At 38.7% G+C, this 21,796-nt stretch overlaps 1 protein-coding gene across 2 annotated transcripts in view; it reads right to left on the reverse strand.

Moving 5' to 3' along the window:
* cntnap2a (contactin associated protein 2a) overlaps positions 1-21,796 on the reverse strand; it is a 413,013-nt gene that overhangs the window by 245,072 nt on the left and 146,145 nt on the right. For both annotated transcript variants that reach the window (XM_082545890.1, XM_082545889.1), the window contains exon 2: positions 3,545-3,655. In XM_082545890.1, the coding sequence (XP_082402016.1) occupies positions 3,545-3,655 (111 nt within the window). The remainder of the gene's footprint in view (positions 1-3,544; positions 3,656-21,796) is intronic.

Raw genomic sequence — 21,796 nt, forward strand, 5'->3', positions numbered from 1 at the left:
GGCTAATATTGATTTTGTGTCTTCCCTGTTTCATAGCACTGGAAGAGCACATATTCATGCCAATAACAGTACATTTGGCTGTCAAATGTAGCTGCTTGCATCTAAATGCAAGTCAAAATGATAGAGCGAAGGGAGACTCTCTACAGCTAAAACACAGAAACTGTCAGGGTCCCTGTGCCTACCCGGTCGGCTCAGTACGGCTACATATGTTTTGTATTCCTTTTTTTTATTTTTTTCCTGCTCTCTCCTTTCCCCTCTTTCCCTCCTCCCTCTGCCTGGGCGGAGCTCACCTGCGGGCTCCTGCCCTTGGCCCACGCACCTGTGGCTCATCACGAGTGATCCAGCTCCTTTATAAGACGGCAGCCCTGTGTTTCTCGTCGCTGGACCGTTGCCGACCCTCGTCAGTGTAACCCCAGCTCAATGACTTCAGAAGTGTTTCATAGCGATTTACCTAACTACCCATTCGTGTCTCTGTGTACAGATTCCCTGGACCTACCCCTGTGTTACCCGAGTGAGTGGAGTGTGAGGAGGAGTGGACGGAGAGTGTGCGAGTGTGAAGAGGAGTGGACGGAGAGTGTGCGTGTCTTTCCCGTTCGTGTGTGGACCCCCGGAGCCCGGCTTTCCCCTCACTTTTGTAAATAATCACCTGGTGCATCATAATAAAGACTCTTGTGCTTTCAAGACCTAGAGCCTGCGCGTGAGTCCGTTCAGTCCCGTTGTGACAGAAACTGTACAGCATGTTTTGATATCATCGCTTGTCTCTGTGACATGCTTTCAACAACAGGTGAAAAGACATCTATTTAGACAAGCATTTGGGTGTTTTGAATTCTGTGTTGTTTCACCTGGTTCATGTGAGATCATTTTAAACACATATCAGCTGTTTTCTTTTTTTAATTGATACCTCTGTAAAATATTTCATGACTGCTTTCTTGTCTATTGAAGCGCTATGCAAATACATTTTACTTCTTACTTTAACAACTGTTACAAATGTCATATTTTGAAGGTTGGCGCACATCAACAGTTAATGCAGTTTGCATTATAAATGTTTAATTATAGTATTTTAAAGTTAAGTAAATCTGTCTTGAAGTTGTAACGTTCACATCCAAACTGATTTCCAGAGGAATCCTTGACCGTCATCAGCTACTATACCTTAGAGAATCTCATCAAGGTGCTTCACATCCGAAGGTAGACCCTACAATAATACATACAGAGAAAAACCCAACAATCAAATGACCCCCTATCAGCAAGCACTTTGGCGACAGTCGAACGAAAAACTCCCTTTTAACAGGAAGAAACCTCCGACAGAACCAGGCTCAGGGAGGGACGGCCATCTGCCACGACAGGTTAGGAAGAGAGAAGGAAGACATGACAAAAAACATGGTGTGGAAGAGAGCCAGAGATTAATAACAAGTATTATTCAATGCAGAGAGGTCTGTTAACCCATAGTGAGTGAGAAAGGTGACTGAAGAAGAAATACAAAATGCATCATGGGAATCCCCCAGCAGACTATTGCAGCATAACTAAGGGAGGATTCAGGGTCACCTGATCCATCCCTAACTATATGCTTTAGAAAAAGGAATGTTTTAAGCCTAATCTTAAAAGTAGAAATAGTGTCTCCCAAAATCAATATGATATTCAACATTTGAACTTTCGACAGGGTAATCTTTTGGACGTCATGTAGATGTCTATGACTTGTGCAGGGAATTTACATGATTAATAAATGTAATGTTTTTTTTATTTACAAATATCAACATTGTTTCTCTCAACATGATACATATGAATACAGATTATTTATCAACAAAGATGCTTTATTATGTGTTGACCTACTAATTTATTTAGCGCATGTTTTTTTTTTGTTTTGTTTGTTATTTTAAATTTCCCTGTTTTTCTTTAACTAGTTTATTTATTTTAATTAATCACCTTATTTATTTGTAACTAGGTTAAAACTGTTATTTTTTTAAAATATTAAAAACATTAAAATCCATGTTAAATTCCATGTTGAAATGTAAATGAAGTAATAATGGTTAAAGTATTTATAAAATTTTTGGTATTCATTTTAAAAGGAGTAAAATGTGTTTAATAAGTTAAAAAAGTATTTGCATTAAATACCGTTTGTTTTTATTTTAGAGAGGTTAGTATCCTGTTTTATTGTGAAGAGCTGTGTAAGACGAAACTAGTGTGTTTGTGAAGTGGCCTGCTCTGGGAGATGTAAAATACGAAAAGTGTGTATTTATGAACTGGACTATTTGCCTGACAGTCTTTGTCAATGCACAGATGATATTTCTGCTCGAAATCCACCACGCAGCTGCTCACTTTTGCTTTAGCTCAGGAGCCCGCACCATCTTGGAGATGTCTGCTAATCACTCTGCATCCTTTTAAACATAACTGTTTCTGTACAGATAATATGCCCTCCACCCTCTGGAAACATGGGACTACAGAGCCTATACAATCAGAAGCATTATAAAAATGACATCTAAAATGAGTCTTACAAGTTTGACATTTAAAAGACGTCCACAACAACCACATTTGGACCATAAATAGTCCCTACCCAAAGGTCTTACAGACGTCAACACTAGAAGTATAATAGACGTCGCTAAAAAGACGCCGTCTGGCGTTACACAAACAACCCCTTCGGTGGACCAGAATTGTGCATCCAAAAATGACTTATAAAAGACGTCACTCCAACATCACTCTGCGCAAGTAAATTTCACAAAAATGCACACTACAGCTATTTTCATTCAAGTATTACTTAAGCTTTTACAAAAATAAACTGAATATATACACTTTATCCATTACATGCTCTCCAAGGACCGCTATCCTCCAGGAGAGGAAAAGAAAATGTGTTGGTGGGAAGAATGCTAAACTGTATTTTTACCATCCTTTCCTTATCCTTTTGAGAAATTGTTTTTCATTTTTTCATTGTTTCCTTCCCTATTTCCTTAATCGGTTGTTGGTGGGTGTCATTACAGGAGCTGCAGTCCCATTTAGTAGAAATAATTCTATTGGTATGATTAAACATACCAGATTACCTTGCTTTTATATGTCAGAGTTGTTGCCTCAGCTGTAGTGCGGCTATATTAGATGGGAAAGTATGAATTATTAATTGTATAAACACGGAGGGGTGTAATTGTCTGTCCCTATCTGTCTTTGCTGTGGACTGATGTGGAAATGAGCTTCAGTCTGAGTCACTGAGATAATGATTGAAGCCAAGAGAGGGAGGGCATGAGAGGAGAAGAAATATAAAGAAGTAGAAAGAAAGAAAAGAGAAAAAGAGGAGGAAGGTGGTGAGAGCAGCTGTGCAGCACTGAGAAGTGTGTCGCTCGATGAAGGCTTGAATGTTTATCTCACAGTGTGTCATCTCTAAAATCATCCATAAGGCTGTATGTACACGTACCTGAATTAGGTATTTACTTTTATCTCTGTCTACACTGCATGTAAGCAGAGCCCTCCAACAGAATGCATATATGTGTGAGTACATGGCCATCTGTAGGCTTGTCCGCATGTGTGTGTCCGCATGCACGTATGTCTGTGTGTGTTTGTATACCTCCTCTCCTGTTGAGCTTGGCATATCCAGGTGCATATCCACTGGAGAAGACAGACGAGCTGGTGAAGGCTGTGTGAGGCAGAGGAGAGGCAAGAGCCTCATCACACTTTTCTGTAGAGAGAAAGAACGCATATTAAAACAGAAGGAGTGAGAAACAGAAGAGGACGTTGGAAGAAAACAGAGGATATGATAAAGAGCTGTGTTTTTTTGCTTTACATACACACTTTTTCATGCATAGAAAATACATTAAGTAGTTGTTGGTCATTTTAAATCCTATTTAACTGTAATTCTATGAGAAAATCTCAACTTAGTCAAACCAATTTGGCAAATTCACGAACACATTGCAAAAATATCTGCCTTAACAGGCAATCTGGCCTGGTAACTAAATGCAGATGCAAAGCTGATTTAAAAAACCAAACAACCAATCAAAACAGAGGAGAAATACAAGTGGCTAAAATGAATTGCCCCAGCCTGAGGTTAAACCCTACTAGGGCTGCCACGATTTGTCGACTAGTCACGATTACGTCGACTATCAAAATCGTCGACGACTGATTTAATAGTCGACGTGTCGTTTGAAGCTTTGTAAGATTGCAAAAGAGGCAGGAATAATAGCAGGATTTAAGAGTGTAATAACGGACTGAAACAGAAGATGGCAGCACAGCATGTACAAGGATGCCAGCTGCCGTTAAACCCCGAAGAAGAAGAAGCAGCTGTGTCCCAGAATTCATAGCTTAGTTTCCAACAATGGTGGTAGCTAGTTAGTTTTAATATTACTCTTATTATTCTTTCTGGGTCACAAAATAAACGTTTAACATATTTTCAGGCGAGAATGTAGCTGTGTAAACCTCAAATATCTGCTCAGTTTATCAGGACACCACATATTTTCAAAAGCGCTCCGACGTTTTCGGAGACGTCTGTTACCCACTAGCTCGATAGCTAGCCGGGGGCTAGGTCACTAGCGCCGTGAGAACACCGGACTCCCGGCAAATTGTTTTCAAACCCACCGCCGTCTTTCGTGACTCAGGTTAAATATATATGAGTCACTTAGATAAATTAAAAATGTTATTGTTTGGCTTTTTTTTTAGTATTTTATTTGTTCCTGAGTAAATCGGTTTGGCTGAGATTAAAGTTATAGTTTTTACACAGCTGAATAAACGTCAAGCAGACAGCTGATTATCAGAAGTGTGAGATGCTGGAGAATATACTCCGGTGTCCTGTTATATTTTAGATAGCAAGGAGTTTATTAAACTTTACCGAAACAATCTGCAAATTTCATTAAAATTGAATAAACTATCATCTTGTCTTTATTTTTAGTTAGCACCTTAAAAGCTTAAAGCTGTAAGCTAATGATAGTTATATAAGAGCAGATGCTGCTGGTGCAATAAGCTGTAGTTTTACGTCCAGTGGATGATGATCTGATTAGTCGACTAATCGCATAAATAATCGGTGACTAGTCGACTATCAAAATAATCGTTTGTGGCAGCCCTAAACCCTACACATATTTATTTTGCATTTGTTAACTTCTGAAATTTGAAGTACGAAGTAGGCATTTATAAATGACTATGATGAAATTTTAGGTTTGATTTTTCTGCAAACAGATATAAATTTCAACTTCTTTCATTTAAATAGAAGTTTCATTGGGGTTGCTGTGAAGAAAATTATCTGAAAGACCACCACGGCGATGCTCCTCATAACCTCACTTTCAAGCTAACATTCTGCTAGTGCTCTCAAGAGAAAACAAAGAACGTGACGGCAGAGGAATACATATGAAACACACAAACACAGCAGAAATCAAAGGAAAGAAATACTGAATATTCCTCACATGCACACAGTGATTAAGTCTCTTCCCTCTCTTTTCTCTCAATCCACCCCTTTCACTCTCTCATCCACACAAACACACTCCCCTCTTCCAGTACATTAGGTTCCACGCAGAGAGAACTTGTGAATGGTCTGTCAGGTCAGGTAGGCACAGTCACTAGCTCTCTGTCATGTCCCACTACGTGTGTGTGTGCGCACAGAGTCTGAGTATGTATGAGGGAGAGTCAAATTTAGAAAAGAGTGTTGTTTCTCCTTCTGTGAATGTGCATAGACAGATCACACGTGTGTGTGTACAGTAGACTACATCTGGTGAAAGTCTCAAAGAGTTTGTGTTACAGGTGGGCTCATAGAGAATGGAAAATATCTAATCGTGACAATGTGTGTGGGTGTGTCCTTTTGTATGCTTGCATGCAAGTGTGCATTTCTCTTTGGAAAGCCTCCCTTGTGGTCTGAAAGAGCTCCACATTTTTCTCCTTTTGCTGCCTGCTTTGGCAGGTGGATATGCACAGAGACATCAAGGTTCTCCTTTATAAAAAGTAATGACATTTCTGGCACATTCATGTCACCCTGGAATATTAGCAAAGTCCACTTGCAACTGTCAGGCGTCTGACTCAGCATCATAGAATGGGAGAGAAGGGCAACAACGTGGTTTCAGGCAGCGGGATTTAAAAAGTCTGTTTGCATACTGTGTGAGGAGGTACGATTCTTTTAAAATGACTCAGGTGAGCCCGTGTCACCAGCTGCAACCCATGCCAGAACAGCTAGTGATGTGTTCCTGCTTATCTCCTTTTGCAGCTGTTCCACAGGTGCAGCTCTCGTGCAGCAGCATCTGGTCATGAAATTACAAGAAATCTTTGGGTCATGCTCAAGAGTCTCCAAATTTATTCTTGCATCCTAATTAATGATAATAGGATCCTCTATCACACAAACAAATGCACACGAGAGCTCCTTCACGGCTATGGACAAATGTTCTGCATCCATATATTCAACTGTTTGTGCAGTGATTGACACAAAGGCACAAACACTTGCGCTTAGATCCAGTCATACACTTGATGATTCTTCATTTTCATTCACACACTTGGGAACACAACAGCTTTACTGCAGCTTCCGTCTAATGAGTGTTTCTATAGGTTTGTTGGCAAAGACTTGCTCTAGCTGCACATGAACAGGCTTTGTAGGTCACACAAACACACGCACGCACACACTCACACTAACAGAATACATTGAATAAAGGCTGGAAGAGGAGGCAGCAATGGAATGAAAGAAGGAGGCGAGTTAATAGAGAGAAAGTAGATTTTAAAGGAATCAAGGTGGTGAGAAATATAGTGAATTTTTTCAGTGCCTCCGCTTATTTCCTTAGGGCTCTCTAAACTCTCTTCTGGGGAGAAGCCGCTATACATGTACGGATTTTAGAGATCAGAAGATATATACTAAAAAAAATTAAATAAATGAAAAAGGTGGAAAAGGTGGAAAGTCAACCTGTACCAAGGCCAATGTTCTATTTCACAATTTTAAAGAAAGTAACATGATTCAACATGAGATTCTTTTCCTCCTCTGTGCTCCACCTCTCCAACAGTTTGGTAGTATATGAGTAACCTTGCAGAAAAGAGAAAAAAAAATACAGAAAACGGTAATGATTGCATGCTTCCACAATGGCTTGTCTTGGTTGAAGAATGATGGTTCTAATATACAGTACTAATAATATAGTAGCTATTAACAACCCTGACCAGTAATGTGGAAATATCTTAAAATATGTGAAAAAGAACTTGGGTGAAAATGTGCTTTGCCTCTGAAAGCAGAACCCTGAATATTCGCAGCCATCACAAAGATCTATGAAACGAAACTTTAACTGTCTTTAATTTTGATAATGGCAAGACCTCCCGAGGCAAAATTGGTGGCTATGTTTACAAAGTGATTGATTAGACTTAAACGCAATTTGACCTCATAAGCTGCGCTCACTGTTTTCGCTATTACAGTACACTGCACCACATTTCCATTAAATCAGCTAAACAAAAAAAATTAGCATCTGTTTATTTGGGTCCTCGGTAAAGCTGCCAAATTCTTATTTTCCTTGCATCTCTATGTGTGCAGTTTATTTCTGGTGGTTGCTGTTGCTGTTGTTGCTGATTCCCAAGTCCAAAGGTATCCCCTGCCATGTGCATTACTCATGTATGTATTCACCCCTTATGTCTACTGGCTTCATAACATTCCACAGGCACTGATTCTACTCGCAGTTGAAATTTCATAGCATGCTGTTTTGATTCACAAGGGGACCGGTGATAACTACAACAACAATAATTTTAATATTGCATGTTAAAATAAAAATTTGTTTGTGGTTGATGGAATTGCAGTAGCAGTTTTCTTCTTTTTTATACTGAAAGATGTACAATGGCTCATTCAAATGCAGACAATGTTAGACTCTCTGTAGCTTTCCTTCAGTGAAACGCCAGTGCTTCGGTATTGATCAGCTATTTTATTCCAGTGCTGAATATTTTAAGAAACCCAGAGTATATCTTTAACACACAGAATGAGCAAGTAAATCAACTAATGGTTTTGTTCATCATTTATTATTATTATTACCTCCTTCAGGGAGGTTGTGTTTTTGATAGTATTTGTGTGTGTGAATATCATTCTGTCTGTAAACACAATAACTCAAAAACTTTTGAATAAATTCAGATAAAACTTTGTAGGGGTGTAGAGCTGGGTCATGTTAACAATCCATCTTATATCCACCAGTCTAAAAAGTCAAGTCTGACCTCTCCTTCATGCTCAACAGATTGATCTGCTGTTTAGTAATGCTAATATTAATGCTATATAGAGCTGTCTAAAACTGTGTTTCTTACTGTTATTGTTTGTATTGAAAACATTATACAATACAGTAGTAAAATATTGTAAACAGTATAAACAGTATTGATCACATTATAGACTTTACTTTTGCATTTCACATCTGCCTTTCTTTCAAGCTGAACCAAAAATGTGTCAGCTTTAAAGCTCATCTAGAAGGCATGGTTAAGAGACAGAGAATGAGCTGCTTAGTTAGTTAAAAATATACTGCATTATAATATTATATAATACGCCCAAGTTATCCTTATCCTGTTATTTGCAAATCAATATTATCCATGGCCTACTCCTACATGATGTTTGTGTAATTAAAGTAAGCATCTAACGTGCTACACTTATCTGACTTTTGCTGTACTACAAACTTTTTAAAGTCTGTATAAAAAGGGCAAAGCAAACAAAGTAAATAAAGCTAGGCGAGGGAGCTGCCATGGTGGAGGTTTGCATTGTGTAGGCTTATATAATATTTCACATTGAAAATTAGCATTGTTTATGCCAAATATTTCCATCGTTTGAGTGTCAAGTACTACTGCTTTTTCAAAGCTGTCTTAAGGGTAAGTGCAAGGTGTCCTCTGGAGACTTGATGCACTGGTTGCTTCAGCATTAACAACTGAGAAGCAGTCCTCTTTCGAAGGGCGACAATGAAGAAAAAGGGCTGCCAGTGAGATGTGATCTTAGCCAGAAGTCTGTCAAGAAAGACCTCTTGAGCAACTCGCGTCTTGTTGGGAAGCTTTCTATTTTGTCCTCAGTTTTGCTTCATTTTTACAGTTCAGGTTTCTTTTTACTTGCCATTTAGTCAGCTTGAAAAACCAAAAACACCACAGTCGGTGACATTATATGAATGAGGATGGGCTCATTCATGTTGATTGGGGGGGACAACAAAGAACCAAGGACATAGCAGTGAAAAGAAAATGAAAAGTTTCTGCTTTTGTAATAAAGCCAATATACAGTGGCATATTTGAGAGGAACTCTAAAGCCCTGTCTGAGGCTTTAGTGCTCTACATAATGCTGCATTTCGTCCATATGTGACTTGTGTGGAAAGAAGCCAGTAAATATACTTTGCCCTTATCTGAACTGAGTGTCTTTTTTATTGCTTTTACTTGAGAAAAAAAGCACAGAAATGATGGGAGACTGTATCCGATTTGATCATTCATAATGAATCCACTGTACAATGTGAACCTGTTTGAAATGCCAACACCAGCACTAGCTGTATCAGGAAACCTTGATATCGTACAAATTGTTTGAACTTGAAATAAATAGAGAATTTAGGTTATACTGTAGCTGTGAAATTACTGGCAATAAATCTTACATTGTCTCTTTTCTCATTTTTCAGTCCTTAAGGATTGCAGCTGTAAAAACAACAGTAATGCCCTGATTTATTGTTTTGCAATTATTAAATCACAGCACAAGGTTATACACAGGTAAATTGTATGGTATGTGTGTGAGAAAGGGCAACTTCTGTGTTTTCCTTGCAACTAATTAAACTTTGAAAGAGATCTAGACTCATACCCATCAATTATTTACTGATATACCTCAAAGGACGCAGCTGCTGCACACATAATGTAGCCTTACGATATACAGGAAAATAGATAGGAAGCATAGTGGCAAATTAAATAAACTAAATTACATAAATTTTCACACTGGATGGATAATGTGTGACATCCTAAAATAGGTTACTGTAAGACCAGTGCCTGGTTAGTGAAAATGTGTTTAAAAAAAAGACCATTGATGAACACAGACCATATGGTTATATGTTCAGCACTCAATAAAGAGGTCATAGCCACTGATATTTGCCTGGGTCTCAAGTGCATAGCAGGGTTCTGTAAGTTCAGGTACTTTAGGGGAAGCAAATGACTACAATATCCAAGTGCAAATGTCAGCCTATTCCTCTGTGCAAGAGGAAGAGATAGTTTTATGCATGATAGAATGATAAGAGAGGCGAAACAGATAGGGACAGTGTGGGGGAGTAAAAAAGAGAGATAGATAACATGAAGGCAGGACATGAGGAAGAAAAAATGGCTACATACCAAAGCCTTCTTAGTGACATTTCCAGTTAAGTAAATAACTAGGATGAAGAAAAACAGCTACCAAGAGATGTGTCAGCTGGCTGCTACCAGTTGGGACCAAAGCCATAGACAGACAGTGTTTGGCCAGCCTGTTCAAAGGCCTTTTCACTGCCACATCTTTGGAGCTAAAGGGAGTTGGACACTAGTCCAGCATAATCCAACCGGGATAAAATTCATGACAGCCTAAAGATTAGCTGGAATAGAATCACAAATCTTAGAAGCCAAGAGACGAAATTTTGGAACTGAGACAGCTGCCATGATGTAACTCTTTGACTAAGTGTTGTACCTGCCACATTGGCCATTTAGGCAAAAGCTCTTGAAAGAAACAGTTCACGAGTACTTAGCACAAAGACTTAACAGTGCATGCTGAAATTCACCTGATAAAACAAAGGGAAAATGGAGCTGAAAAGGCCTGCCAGTTTCACCTTTTGCATGTGTTTTAACAATGGGGTCAGTAAACCGGTGAAGAACATTCAGTGTTCTTTAGACCGCTGAGCAGACTGTTAAAAACACTACAGAAAACTCTGCTATCTTTATTTAATGACTGTGAAACCATTGTGTGTGGAGTTTTGCTACTGTGCTGTCAAGTCTGTCCTCTCAACAACACTGAATACTGAAGTTTGGGGGACCTGGGGGCTTTTTGTGGACCCATGTCATGAACACAGTGGAAGCTGTCAAAAGTGCCAACAGCTGCATGGAGATGCAGTCTGACTCTCCAAAGTGCCAGTGAGTGTGAGAGCCTCTGTCTGTGCAAGCCTTTGTCCTCCGGTTTGGCTGGGAGCAGAAGGGGTCTCTGCTTTCTGTTTTCCATTTCTTTCCAAATTCATATTTCAATTTAATGAAGTATCTCTGGACTGGAGGCAGTGGCCTTAAATGAAATAAGACTGTAGAAGTCTGCTTTAGGGAGCTAATCTCTGTTGTAATGTTTATAAATTCATATAGCCCATCTTACCAATTCTTGCCAAGTATACCCAATATCCGTCTTGGAGAAGCTGTCCTCCTCATTGAGATAATGGGCTGAGCTGATTCAAAAATAGCAGAAGCTTTGTATGCATAGACTCCATCTACTCCATGCCCATGTACTGAGAGATCCCAGCAGGTTTTCTAATTTGCTGGGAAAGTAATACTGTTTCACTTGATTGCCTACAGAAATATTGCTGTAAACTTACCATTAACAGCAGGTAATATTAGATTTCTAGTGTAACTAAACACAAGCTGGTCTTAACCAACTTTATTTATAACTGGTTTAACACACTGGGTAGGAGGTGACCCATATGCCATAAGGCTAATGCAGAGGCCCGAGTCTGAATATGCCCTAAGGCTGTTTACACCAAGTCAACTGGTCTTTCTCTCTGCTGTCCTATCTTCTCTCCACTGCCCTGTTTAAAAAAACTCCCCCAAAAATCTAATTATGGTCAAATGTTGCAAATTAAAGCAACTCTGATTCCAACAGTGTTTTCAAAAATTCTGCCATCACAGAGAAAAAGTTTCACAAACAGTTAAATGGCCATTGACTAATTAGCAAGCAGCTTCATGTGCATTCTGTCCTGTACACCTGGAATTTCATGACAGCAGGTCCCAAGTGGGCTTCACAAAGAGCTATAGGACAAAAATAAACAGATGTTCTGCAGCATAGAATAGGCCGTTCTAATTGGGATTACAGATGGCTATTCCGACCGTTTGCCAGTGTCTTCGATGTGAAATAAAATTCCAAAGTGAACAGGGTTTCACTGAATACATGTTGGCAATGGTTCCAGTTCCTAATCATTGTGAGACATCTCAAAGTCACATTATTTTAAAAGAAGAAATACTACAATTAAATCAACTAAAAATAAATAAGAGGCCTTTTCATCACTTTTTTAGTGAGTTTTAGTTCTTCTAGCCTATATGAACACATGACAGTGCATCTAATATCTATCCGGTCATTAAGTCTGATGTCACTAGCCGTGTCTGGGCCTAAACGCCGCTGCAGGTCCATATATCAAACGATCACTATGGCATTACTGAGAGTTGAAAAACTGTCGAAAGTCTTCCATCTTTAATAAAATGATCAGCGTTCTGCTCTAACAGGTGTAACAATTGAGTTTAACATCCAGGCATCCATGAAAATGGAATTTATGACATTTAACGGAGTTAGAAGTTAGCAGGAAGTTAGCTCGCTAGCTTCTATCTAAATACAATATAGCATGTCCTGACTGCGGGGTTTTGGAAACAAATTAAAACGTACAGCTCGTTATCACTTCCAACATAAATGAAGACAGAAAACTAAACAGCAGTGTAGGGTTACTGAAGTTTGGCTAGCTGGTATATAATGATGTGCTACGTGACCGCTAGCGACACAGCTATGTTAGCATAATATAAGCAAACTAACTTTTTTCCACTCGATAAAAGTTAACGTGAGTGTACTCGGTGGTCAGGAACAAATGTAATCGCATGGCAGGATGCTGTAAAAGGACCAAACTTCAGCCAGGATACCGGATAAATACCATGTGAATATGCAGAATCTGTATCCAAGGGACAAAAGTTACAGTACTAGAAGTGTGTCATTTGGTATGAATCAATTTCTGTTTGTTCAGCATGAGATGTATGTGTCCAAGAGCAGAGATCAAGAGTTGCATGCAAGTTGGTTTTGCTGTAATACAGAAAGAGGAGGAGTTCCAGCATGGTGAATCTGAACATCGAGAGCCAGGCCTGAGCTCTGGTGTGCTCCTGCTCAATTTAACCCCAGCTGACACAACATTTTCATTCAGAATATTCAGATTATATATATATATATGTATATGTAAAAGTTTTGTGATCATTCAGTGTGTATCTGGTTGTGCGTTACACATCCTGTATTTCAGTGGATTCACTACAAAGTCTCATTATGCGCCTTTGTGCTCAGGGCCACCACATTCCTGTGGCATGAAATAGCAGATGGCAGTGGAGTGAATAACAATCATCTAGACCTCAGGGTGGGAGCCTATTCACTTTCAGTTCACATGCTACCACAGTGGGAATTAAAATGACCATTTAACTCTCTATGACAAAGTGCTAACTTTTCTAAATATGAAATTTGTTCTTTGAAAAAAAGACAGAAGAAGGGGTTATCGTATTTTTACAGAAATTAATTTCTCTCAGGTACAAATTGCTAAATCTCGGTCACTTTCTATTGCTAAAATATATTTATTGCAAATAAGATGTCAATAAATCTTTTCACTTGAAGAAGACAGTTTTTTATGCAGTTTTTCAAAAGAAACCCTCTGTCTCATTGCTTTTGCTGGCATCAATGTGCAGGTTTTGAACTAAGCTCTTGGAAAAGGTTACTTGCTTTTGTCCAACTTTTTCTCTCATGTAAAGAAATGTTTATACCATACATGTATAATCTGATTCACTTAACCTAGGCCTAGATGCCTATAGGCCTCTCCAGTGTTATTAATTCATGTCCTGTCCACCCTTTTTCTGACTTCCAGCATTTTTTATATGTGACAGGGCGAAAATGTCTTCGCATTGGAAGACAACTATTTTTTTTTTTAAAAAAAGAGTCTCTACTCACGCTGCTCATTTGCGCTTTACTCTTTCAGTCCAGCTTATTTCATTTTCAACCTTCCCTTCCCTTGCCTTTCCTGACCACCCTCCAACTACCAACCACCAGCAGCAGGCATGCCAGCACTTTGCTTGAGCTGTTAATCTAATTTTTTTGGTCCAGATTCATTTTTCATGTCTTGGAACCATTACCAAACAATTTTTGTCAACGGATCTAGCACCCTGTGCCAATGTGAGCAGAGACCAAGCGCATAATGAGATGTTTTGGATGAAGCTACCTCACATAAAGACAGAGATTTACACACACGCACATATACCTTTTTATTTTCACATTTGCATAACTGAAATCTAACATAACTTTTGAAATGCTGCAAAAAACAAAATCTCTTCCAGCGTTTAAACAAAGCAGAATGCATCAGAGCATATAACAATAAAACAGAAAATATTTATAGACAACTGATATTATTCTTTGGGTTTGACCAGTGTTGGAGTTACCAAAGACCAACATTAATAACAATTAAAACTAAATGAAAACATTTATATTCGCCAACTATTCCAAACATCAGTGCATGCTTTATGAAATCTTTTGATGTTTGTGTTGCAACATTTAGTCTGAGCAAATACTTTAGAGTATCAAAAGCCACATTTTAGTATGTCCAATAATACTTCGTGGACTTTCCGCATTCAAGATTCAGTTAGCTCAACCTAGAAAGCTCAATAAGCCTTTGGTGGGTTCGCTGTATAGGTTCATCAATTATTTATTCTACTAATTAAAGGAGTGCTCACAATGACTGATTCTCTGTTTTACCGGTAATCCACGGTGCCTCAAGCTACTTTATGGGAGGTCTGTAGTGACAGGTTACCACCCTCAGCTGAACTAACTCCTCTGATGTTTTTGATGCAGATTTACAAAAAGGTGTGAAGTGGCATGGCCAATGCATATGTTGAGGGGTTATAGAGAGAACAGCTGTTATATTCCCTAGGAACATAACAACACATGTGGGTAAGTAACAGTAAAAGGGCAATAGGAGACAACACTGCCAATATAATAAAAGTATTTTTATTAATAATTAAACTAAAACAGGAGGTCAAGTCACTGTCACAATCAAAACACAAAGAAAAACACAGTGAAACTCTGAAGCAAGTCAAAAGTCACTCAAAAATACACTCCTCTCCACAGAGCAGGAGGAAGGAGCCACAAGCACATAGCTCATGCTGTAAAGAGAATGGCACTCCCTGAGCTTAAATACTTCCTAGCCTAATTGCTCTGTCAAGTCAGCTGCAAGGGGTGGTACCTAAAGCCAGGGAGAAAAAGCAAATACATACCCGCACAGCCAAAAACCACAGTAGGCCTGCAAACACTATAACATCAGACTTTTTTTTACTCATTTCCCTTCACTGCTGTGAAAAACAGAGATTCATGCCATTACATGCAGCTACTCATACGTTCTACCCCCCGCTTAAACATGATGTAATCAATGGTTCTTGAAGTTGTTACTTGGGGTTGTATAAACATGTATTTGCATACCTAAAATACCATTGTTTTTCTGAGTCATATAATACTTCTTTTGAAGACAAATGTTTCTGAAGCAGTCACTGACGAAAAGACGAGCGAAGTAAACCATCATCTTGTTCCCAGTGTGTTTGTTACCTGGATGCCACTTAGTCAAACATATGCTCGTCTGTGACGTGTTAAAGTTACAGTTTGTCTGGTCTATTTTGCCACACAGTGGCTATTTCATTTTGTGCCTTTGTTTTTTCCTTTATTTATGTTTTATATGCAGTAATATTTGAGAATTCTCTTGTTTCAAATCGACTTTTTATTTGCTGATAGAAGGTGCAACATTTAGAAAAAAAAGATGTTAGAAGTATGCTTCTCTTTTAGTATCAAACAACTTAATCAACCCTTCAACACTTTGCATTTTTGTCTCTCGCTGTCACCCTCTGGCGATACGCCTGGCTGTTTGATCAGATCAGTTATACCTGCCTGATTCAGTGAACTCTCAGCCAGGGCTGATGTGCTCAGAGCTGCATGAAGCATAACCCTCTGTCTCTCACTGATACACTCGACCTGCATAAGAGTGGGGGTCAGGGTGTGCACAGGTGTGTGCAGCTGAGTGTGAGCACAGAGGGATGGTGGATTAAAACTCAAGAGAGCTTGGTTATAGAGATGGATAGAATAAGAGAGACAGACACAGATATTTGTTTATGGAAAATGTGATGGTAAGTTAAAAAATAGCATAATAATGAGAATAAATGGCAGAAAAGTACAAATAGTGTGTCACTACATTCATCTTATGTGGCCTCAGGCATGACCTGTATTTTGCAATGTAATAAGCTTGAGTGGTTTCCACACAGAGGTGGTTCATGTGGTGAACACTTAATCCAAATAACAATGGAAGCTTGCATCATCATTTTTAATTTAGTCCACATGCAGTTAGTGTTCACAGTACACTCCTCTTAGATTGCTTTCCTATTAGATTCTTTGAGTAATGGAGAACTCAGTATGTATGAAAAGAAATTCAAATCTACTGATTGAATGTGCAATGACCTACTTTGTATCTTAATAGAACAAAACAATCAAAGAAATAAAGCGATAGAAACACATACAGTTAGTGGTGAGGAGACAGCTGGCCTTTGAAAAGCACATATTTGAACAGCTAGAGCGATGGTGCAAATATGGCCAATAATTCACCATAATCCCAAACAAAAAGAACGCTTCTGTCACAGCCATTTGCAACTCATGTTCACTATGCAAAGAACAGGAACTACTGTATTTGTCATATTTATTTCTTTATTTAGAATTCTGTACACTCGTTGTGTGTTTTTGAAATTATTTTTTCATGTGCCGGTCAAGTGCTCATGAAAAGGAATTTGTTGAACTTGTTGCTGTCACTATGAAGCAAACAGAAACATGTATCATAATTGGTAAGTATACTGCGATCACTAAATTTATAGCATACACATTATTTGTTATAAAGGACATTTTTACAATCATTTATTACTATGTAATTTGTTGCCAACACTTTTCTTCCCAACTGTAAAATACATAATTTGTTGCATTGTTGCAAAAACTACTTGCAATAATCCTACCTTATATGCTACCTAATTAAAGATTTCTGAATACAACTTTGCACCTTAGTAAGTAATATCTAAAACATAAAAAAAATGAAGATTATGCAGTCCACCTATCTTTTTTTTTTCAATAACACTGCTCTCATTACAACAGAGGATTATGAATTATTTCGCATAGTTCCACAGGTGGGAGAGGCCATTAAAAAAATCATCATGCAATGATGGCTACAGTGAGATGGTGGGATTCAGTTTATTGGTTTGTGAGCATATCAAAGAGGCATGTTTAAAAATACTGCTTTTATGAGAAAGGTGAGAAACTAAGCTGTTTTTGTCAAAGATGAAAGGCAAGGGGTTTCAATGAGATACTAAAATATATTAGGGGAACTTAGTTTGGAACATATGTTACACTTGTTCTGTTTCTGAAAGATTTTAAATTTTGTCTGGCTAATACGGGAAAAAATAAACAGTCTAGTCGTCAGGTAGCTGGGAGAGTGAGATTCCACAATAACACCAATTATGCAGTTTAAAGTATTTTGGAAACCAACAGGCTGTAGCTGCAATTCATCCAAGAAAGCTGCAGGGTTTGGCTGCCAAGCCATGCCGGTTCTAATAAGGGTTTATTGGCAAAGTCCACCATGTCCAGAACCTAAAATAATTTGTATATACCCTCGGTTACACAACTTTATTCCAATTAACTGGTTATGAGCACAGAAATTAATTTAGTCGACAGTGTTGATGTAATAATGTTTTTTTTTTTTGGTGTGTTTAAAAAAAAGTCAGACAATTAATGTGATGTAGTTTAAAAAAAGTCTATATATGTAATTAATACAGCTAATTGGGTTTAAAAAATATATATCATATAATATTTGGCTGTCTCTTTTTTTAATCCCCTAATTTACAATCATCAGAGTAATATTTTAGACAGCCGTGAACATACTGTGTAGAGATACTTCCATGCAGAAAACATTAAAAAGTTCCCAAGCTCACTTCCCCAATATCACCAAAATTGTATCATACCCCATGCATGAAATTGCCTCTGGACCAAAAATATATATAAGAACAATAAAAATCAACACACCAAAAAAATGGTTGTATTTGTCATGTGTGTCTTGTTATAAAAGAAGTCTCATTATATCACAAACTGAAGTTTGCACAATAAACTATTATGGTGCATGTGAAATTGCACGTGCTTTCCATGTTTCAAAGGTCTACTACAACTTTTACCAGAAACATGTGAAACAAACACAGAAAGAAAATGCGTACGTACTAAATAATAAAACCTATGCACTCTGGTGTCATTTCCTCCACTGTGGATGCCTGCACTGCTTTTCGGAATTCAAGCAATCATTGAATCACTAGGTTTCAGTATTTTCTCAGTTTTTTCCACCACGGAAGTTGGGGAGAAATCACGAGCCTCTCTCTGGCCCCCCTTGTCTACTCATAAAGATGATTTGCCACCAATCTGGCAACTGAAGCCTATCATATCACTCCCTTCACTGCCCTCCACCCCTTTGTCAGCCCTAAACTCTGCCATGCTGAGAAACAATATGTTCTGACTGGCAGTAAAAGATGAGGGCTGTGACAAGGGCATGAGGGAGAAAGAGAGAGAAGAGCTTCTAGCACATACGTGTTAAAATCCAAACATGGATAAACAGAAGTGAATTTGGGTCTGCATATTTACATATTCACCTACCCAGTTCACTTCCTTTCATAAGAATCCCATGCTGGTGTTCAATATGCCCAGTTTGCCTTACGGAAAAGTGTTGATGGGGGGCAACATGCATGAAAATACAGACAGACTGGCCTCAGCAGGAGGACAAATTAGCGGTGTGTAGAGTTGGGGCTTAAAAACTTCAATAACAATAAATAATAAAAAAAAATCATCATCAGATCTGCGTATTGAATCTGATCTCTTTATTCTGCTGTAAATTCTACACTTTGTGTTAATAGTCATCAATTGCTAAAATTTCAAAAAAGGTAAATGGTAAAAGCTTGCAAAAGTCAACTTATTACGCCTGCGAATTAGAAAACACAATGGCAGTGTGGCAGTCTATCCATATATCTATCTACAAGAACATACCTTTTCACTATAAACTCTGCTTCCAGATCCAAACTAGTCTGCATTTATTAAGGCTGCTGTGTTTTTCACATGTTTTAATGCTTTACATCTTGTTCTATTTGAGTGATCACTGCCCTAAAAAAGGCAGTGGTCACTGTCGGCCTCTCTCAGTTTTTATTACCACTATTCATTTTAAAGCTCAGTTTTCAAAACCTCACGATGTAACTACATGCAGCAGTGAATTAATGACTAACCTTGTATTGTAGATTGATTACCAATGTTGTTCTCCTAACTGAAATTTGGTCCGTTTTCAGCACCCTGCCATGCAAGGGCATTTATTGAGTGGAAAAAAGTTAGCGTTCCTCCTCCACCTTCACTGTTTATATTATGCTAACATAGCTACCGATCTTGTAGCACATCATTATATGCCAGCTAGTCCAACTTCAGTAACCCTACAAATGTCACTGCTGTTTAGTTTTCTGTCTTCATTTATGTTGGAAGTTATAGCACAGGTGTACATTTTAATTTTTCCACAACTCCCTCATTCTGAACATGGTCTATTATGTTTAGGTGGAAACTAGCGAGCTAACTTCCTGCTAACTTCTAACTCAGTTAAATTTCATGAATTCTGTTTTCATGTATGCCTGGATTTTAAACTTAATTGTTTGACTTTGGGACCTGAAGCAGAGTTTGCAGCTGGAAAGCTGAGCGCACCATCCGCTCTGAGCTCCCTGACTTGGACTCAATCTACAGCAGGTGGTGCTGGACCAAGGCCAGGAAGATCGTGAAGGACCTCAGCCATCCCAACAATGGACAGTTCTCTCTGTTGAGGTCAGGAAAGCGATTCTGCTACCTGAAGACCAACACAGAGAGACTGAGGAGGAGCTTCTTCCTGCAGGCTATACGGTCTCTCAATCACACCACCACACAGTACTGACCCACACATATGGTTCTTACACACACACTGGACATTCTGGACTTTGTTTACACTAATTTGATTAGATGCTGGGTTATCTAATCGAATCACTTCATCACTAAATCACTTTAAGCATATTTGCACTGCACAAGACACTTACACACGTGAATTGCACAACACTGGACATTATATTTCTTCATTTCCATTTAAGACTTGTATGGCTGATGTTATTGTATTTGTATATATATATATATATATATATATATATATATATATATATATTTATTAGGGGTGCAACGATATTCGTATCGATATTGAACCGTTCGATACAGTGCTTTCGGTTCGGTACGCATATGTATCGAACAATACAACATTTGTAATTTATTTTATCAATTTTCCTTCTGACGATGCTGTCTGTGTTGAGCGCTCAGTGAATCTGTGTTCGACTACTTCGCCTAGGCTGCACTGTCCACCGCAGATCCACTGAGCGCTCAACACAGACAGCATAGTCAGAAGGAAGAGCGCAGGGCAAGCTAGCGAGATAGAAGTTAAGCTCTCCTTTTAACATGGACCTCCCCCACTCTCATTCAGATCTGGCGTTTGGAATTATTTTGGTTTTCATGTGACGTATGACCCTGAAGGTAAGCGAGTCATGGACTAAAGTAAAACAGTATGTTGGATGTGCCATGCAATGCTCAATTACATTGGTGTGAACTAGTGTGTTAGCGCAGTTAGCTCGTTAACGTGTTGGCCGTCTAGCCCCATGCACAGAGCGATCGGCGGTAGCTCGTTAACGGAGATTTGCCGTGTTGTGGCGTTAAGGTCATTTCAACGAGATTAACCTGAAAGCACTAGTGGGAACACAACAAATATGACTGCACATTTACGCCGACATCATCCTAGTGCAAAGACAAGTGAAAGCAGACAAAAAAAAGCAAGCATGCTACTAACTTTAGCCGAGTCATTTAGACAGCTGTTAGCACATGATTCTCCTTATGCTGCTGAGAATATAGCCCAGAAGAAGCGGATAGTATAGCTTTTATTTTGGAAAGAGCCATTTCTCTGTAATAAACTCTCTTTTCCAAAGATGAGTGATTCCTCAATCAGATACAGGGCTTGCAATATCGCTAGCCCGACGTCCCGGAGCTAGCGATTTTTTCAGTCGGGCTACCAAAATCTATCTCTTCCCTGCCCGTCGGGCTATTGTAGGAAAAATATATATCAATGCTTTTGCATTCTTTCAGAAATGTAGCTGGGTAATTATGTCATTGGCATCGGTGAGCCACTGTCAATATGTGACATATTGAAGTCGCGTTTGAATTTGCGCTTGTTTTTTTGATTTCACTTTGCAATCGTGCGAACTGTGTATAGAGAGCGACAGCACTGATCTGTGAGTGATGATAATTCTTGCACCAACTCCTCTGACATAGTCTTATTAATCGTTAGCTTACTATGCAAACATGACAAGTGAAATCTCCCGCAGCTTAAACATGTGAGAGGTTGATCGCGCAGAGAATCGCTGAGCTTATGTGAGTGAGTGTGTAAAAGCATTTCAGTTCTGCTGAGCCAAATAAGACAGGTCAGGGTGAAGAAGTGACAGCCAAAGAAAAGCTTACCACAAAACGGAGAAGTTATGACAAATCAGACTATAAGGCAAAAAGAAAGTGCAGCTTTATGGTTTCATGGACAAAAGAATTTCTGTGGCTGCAATATGATGAGCTAAATAACCAGGGCTGCACATAAGTGGTCCACAGGTGTGCATTCGCTGTCAAAATAAAAAACACGCACAAGTGTTAGGGTTAAATTTAAAAACTGTACTTTTGAGTTAAAATATATATTTATAATTTTAATAAATGACAAATTAAAAATGCTTGAACATTTTTTTGTATCGAAAAAATATCGAACGGTGACACCAAAGTATCGAACCGAACCGATACTTTGGTTCGGTTCGATAC

The sequence above is a fragment of the Aulonocara stuartgranti genome (genome assembly GCF_965226115.1).
Source record: "Aulonocara stuartgranti genome assembly, chromosome: 9".
Taxonomy (NCBI): Eukaryota; Metazoa; Chordata; class Actinopteri; order Cichliformes; family Cichlidae; genus Aulonocara; species Aulonocara stuartgranti.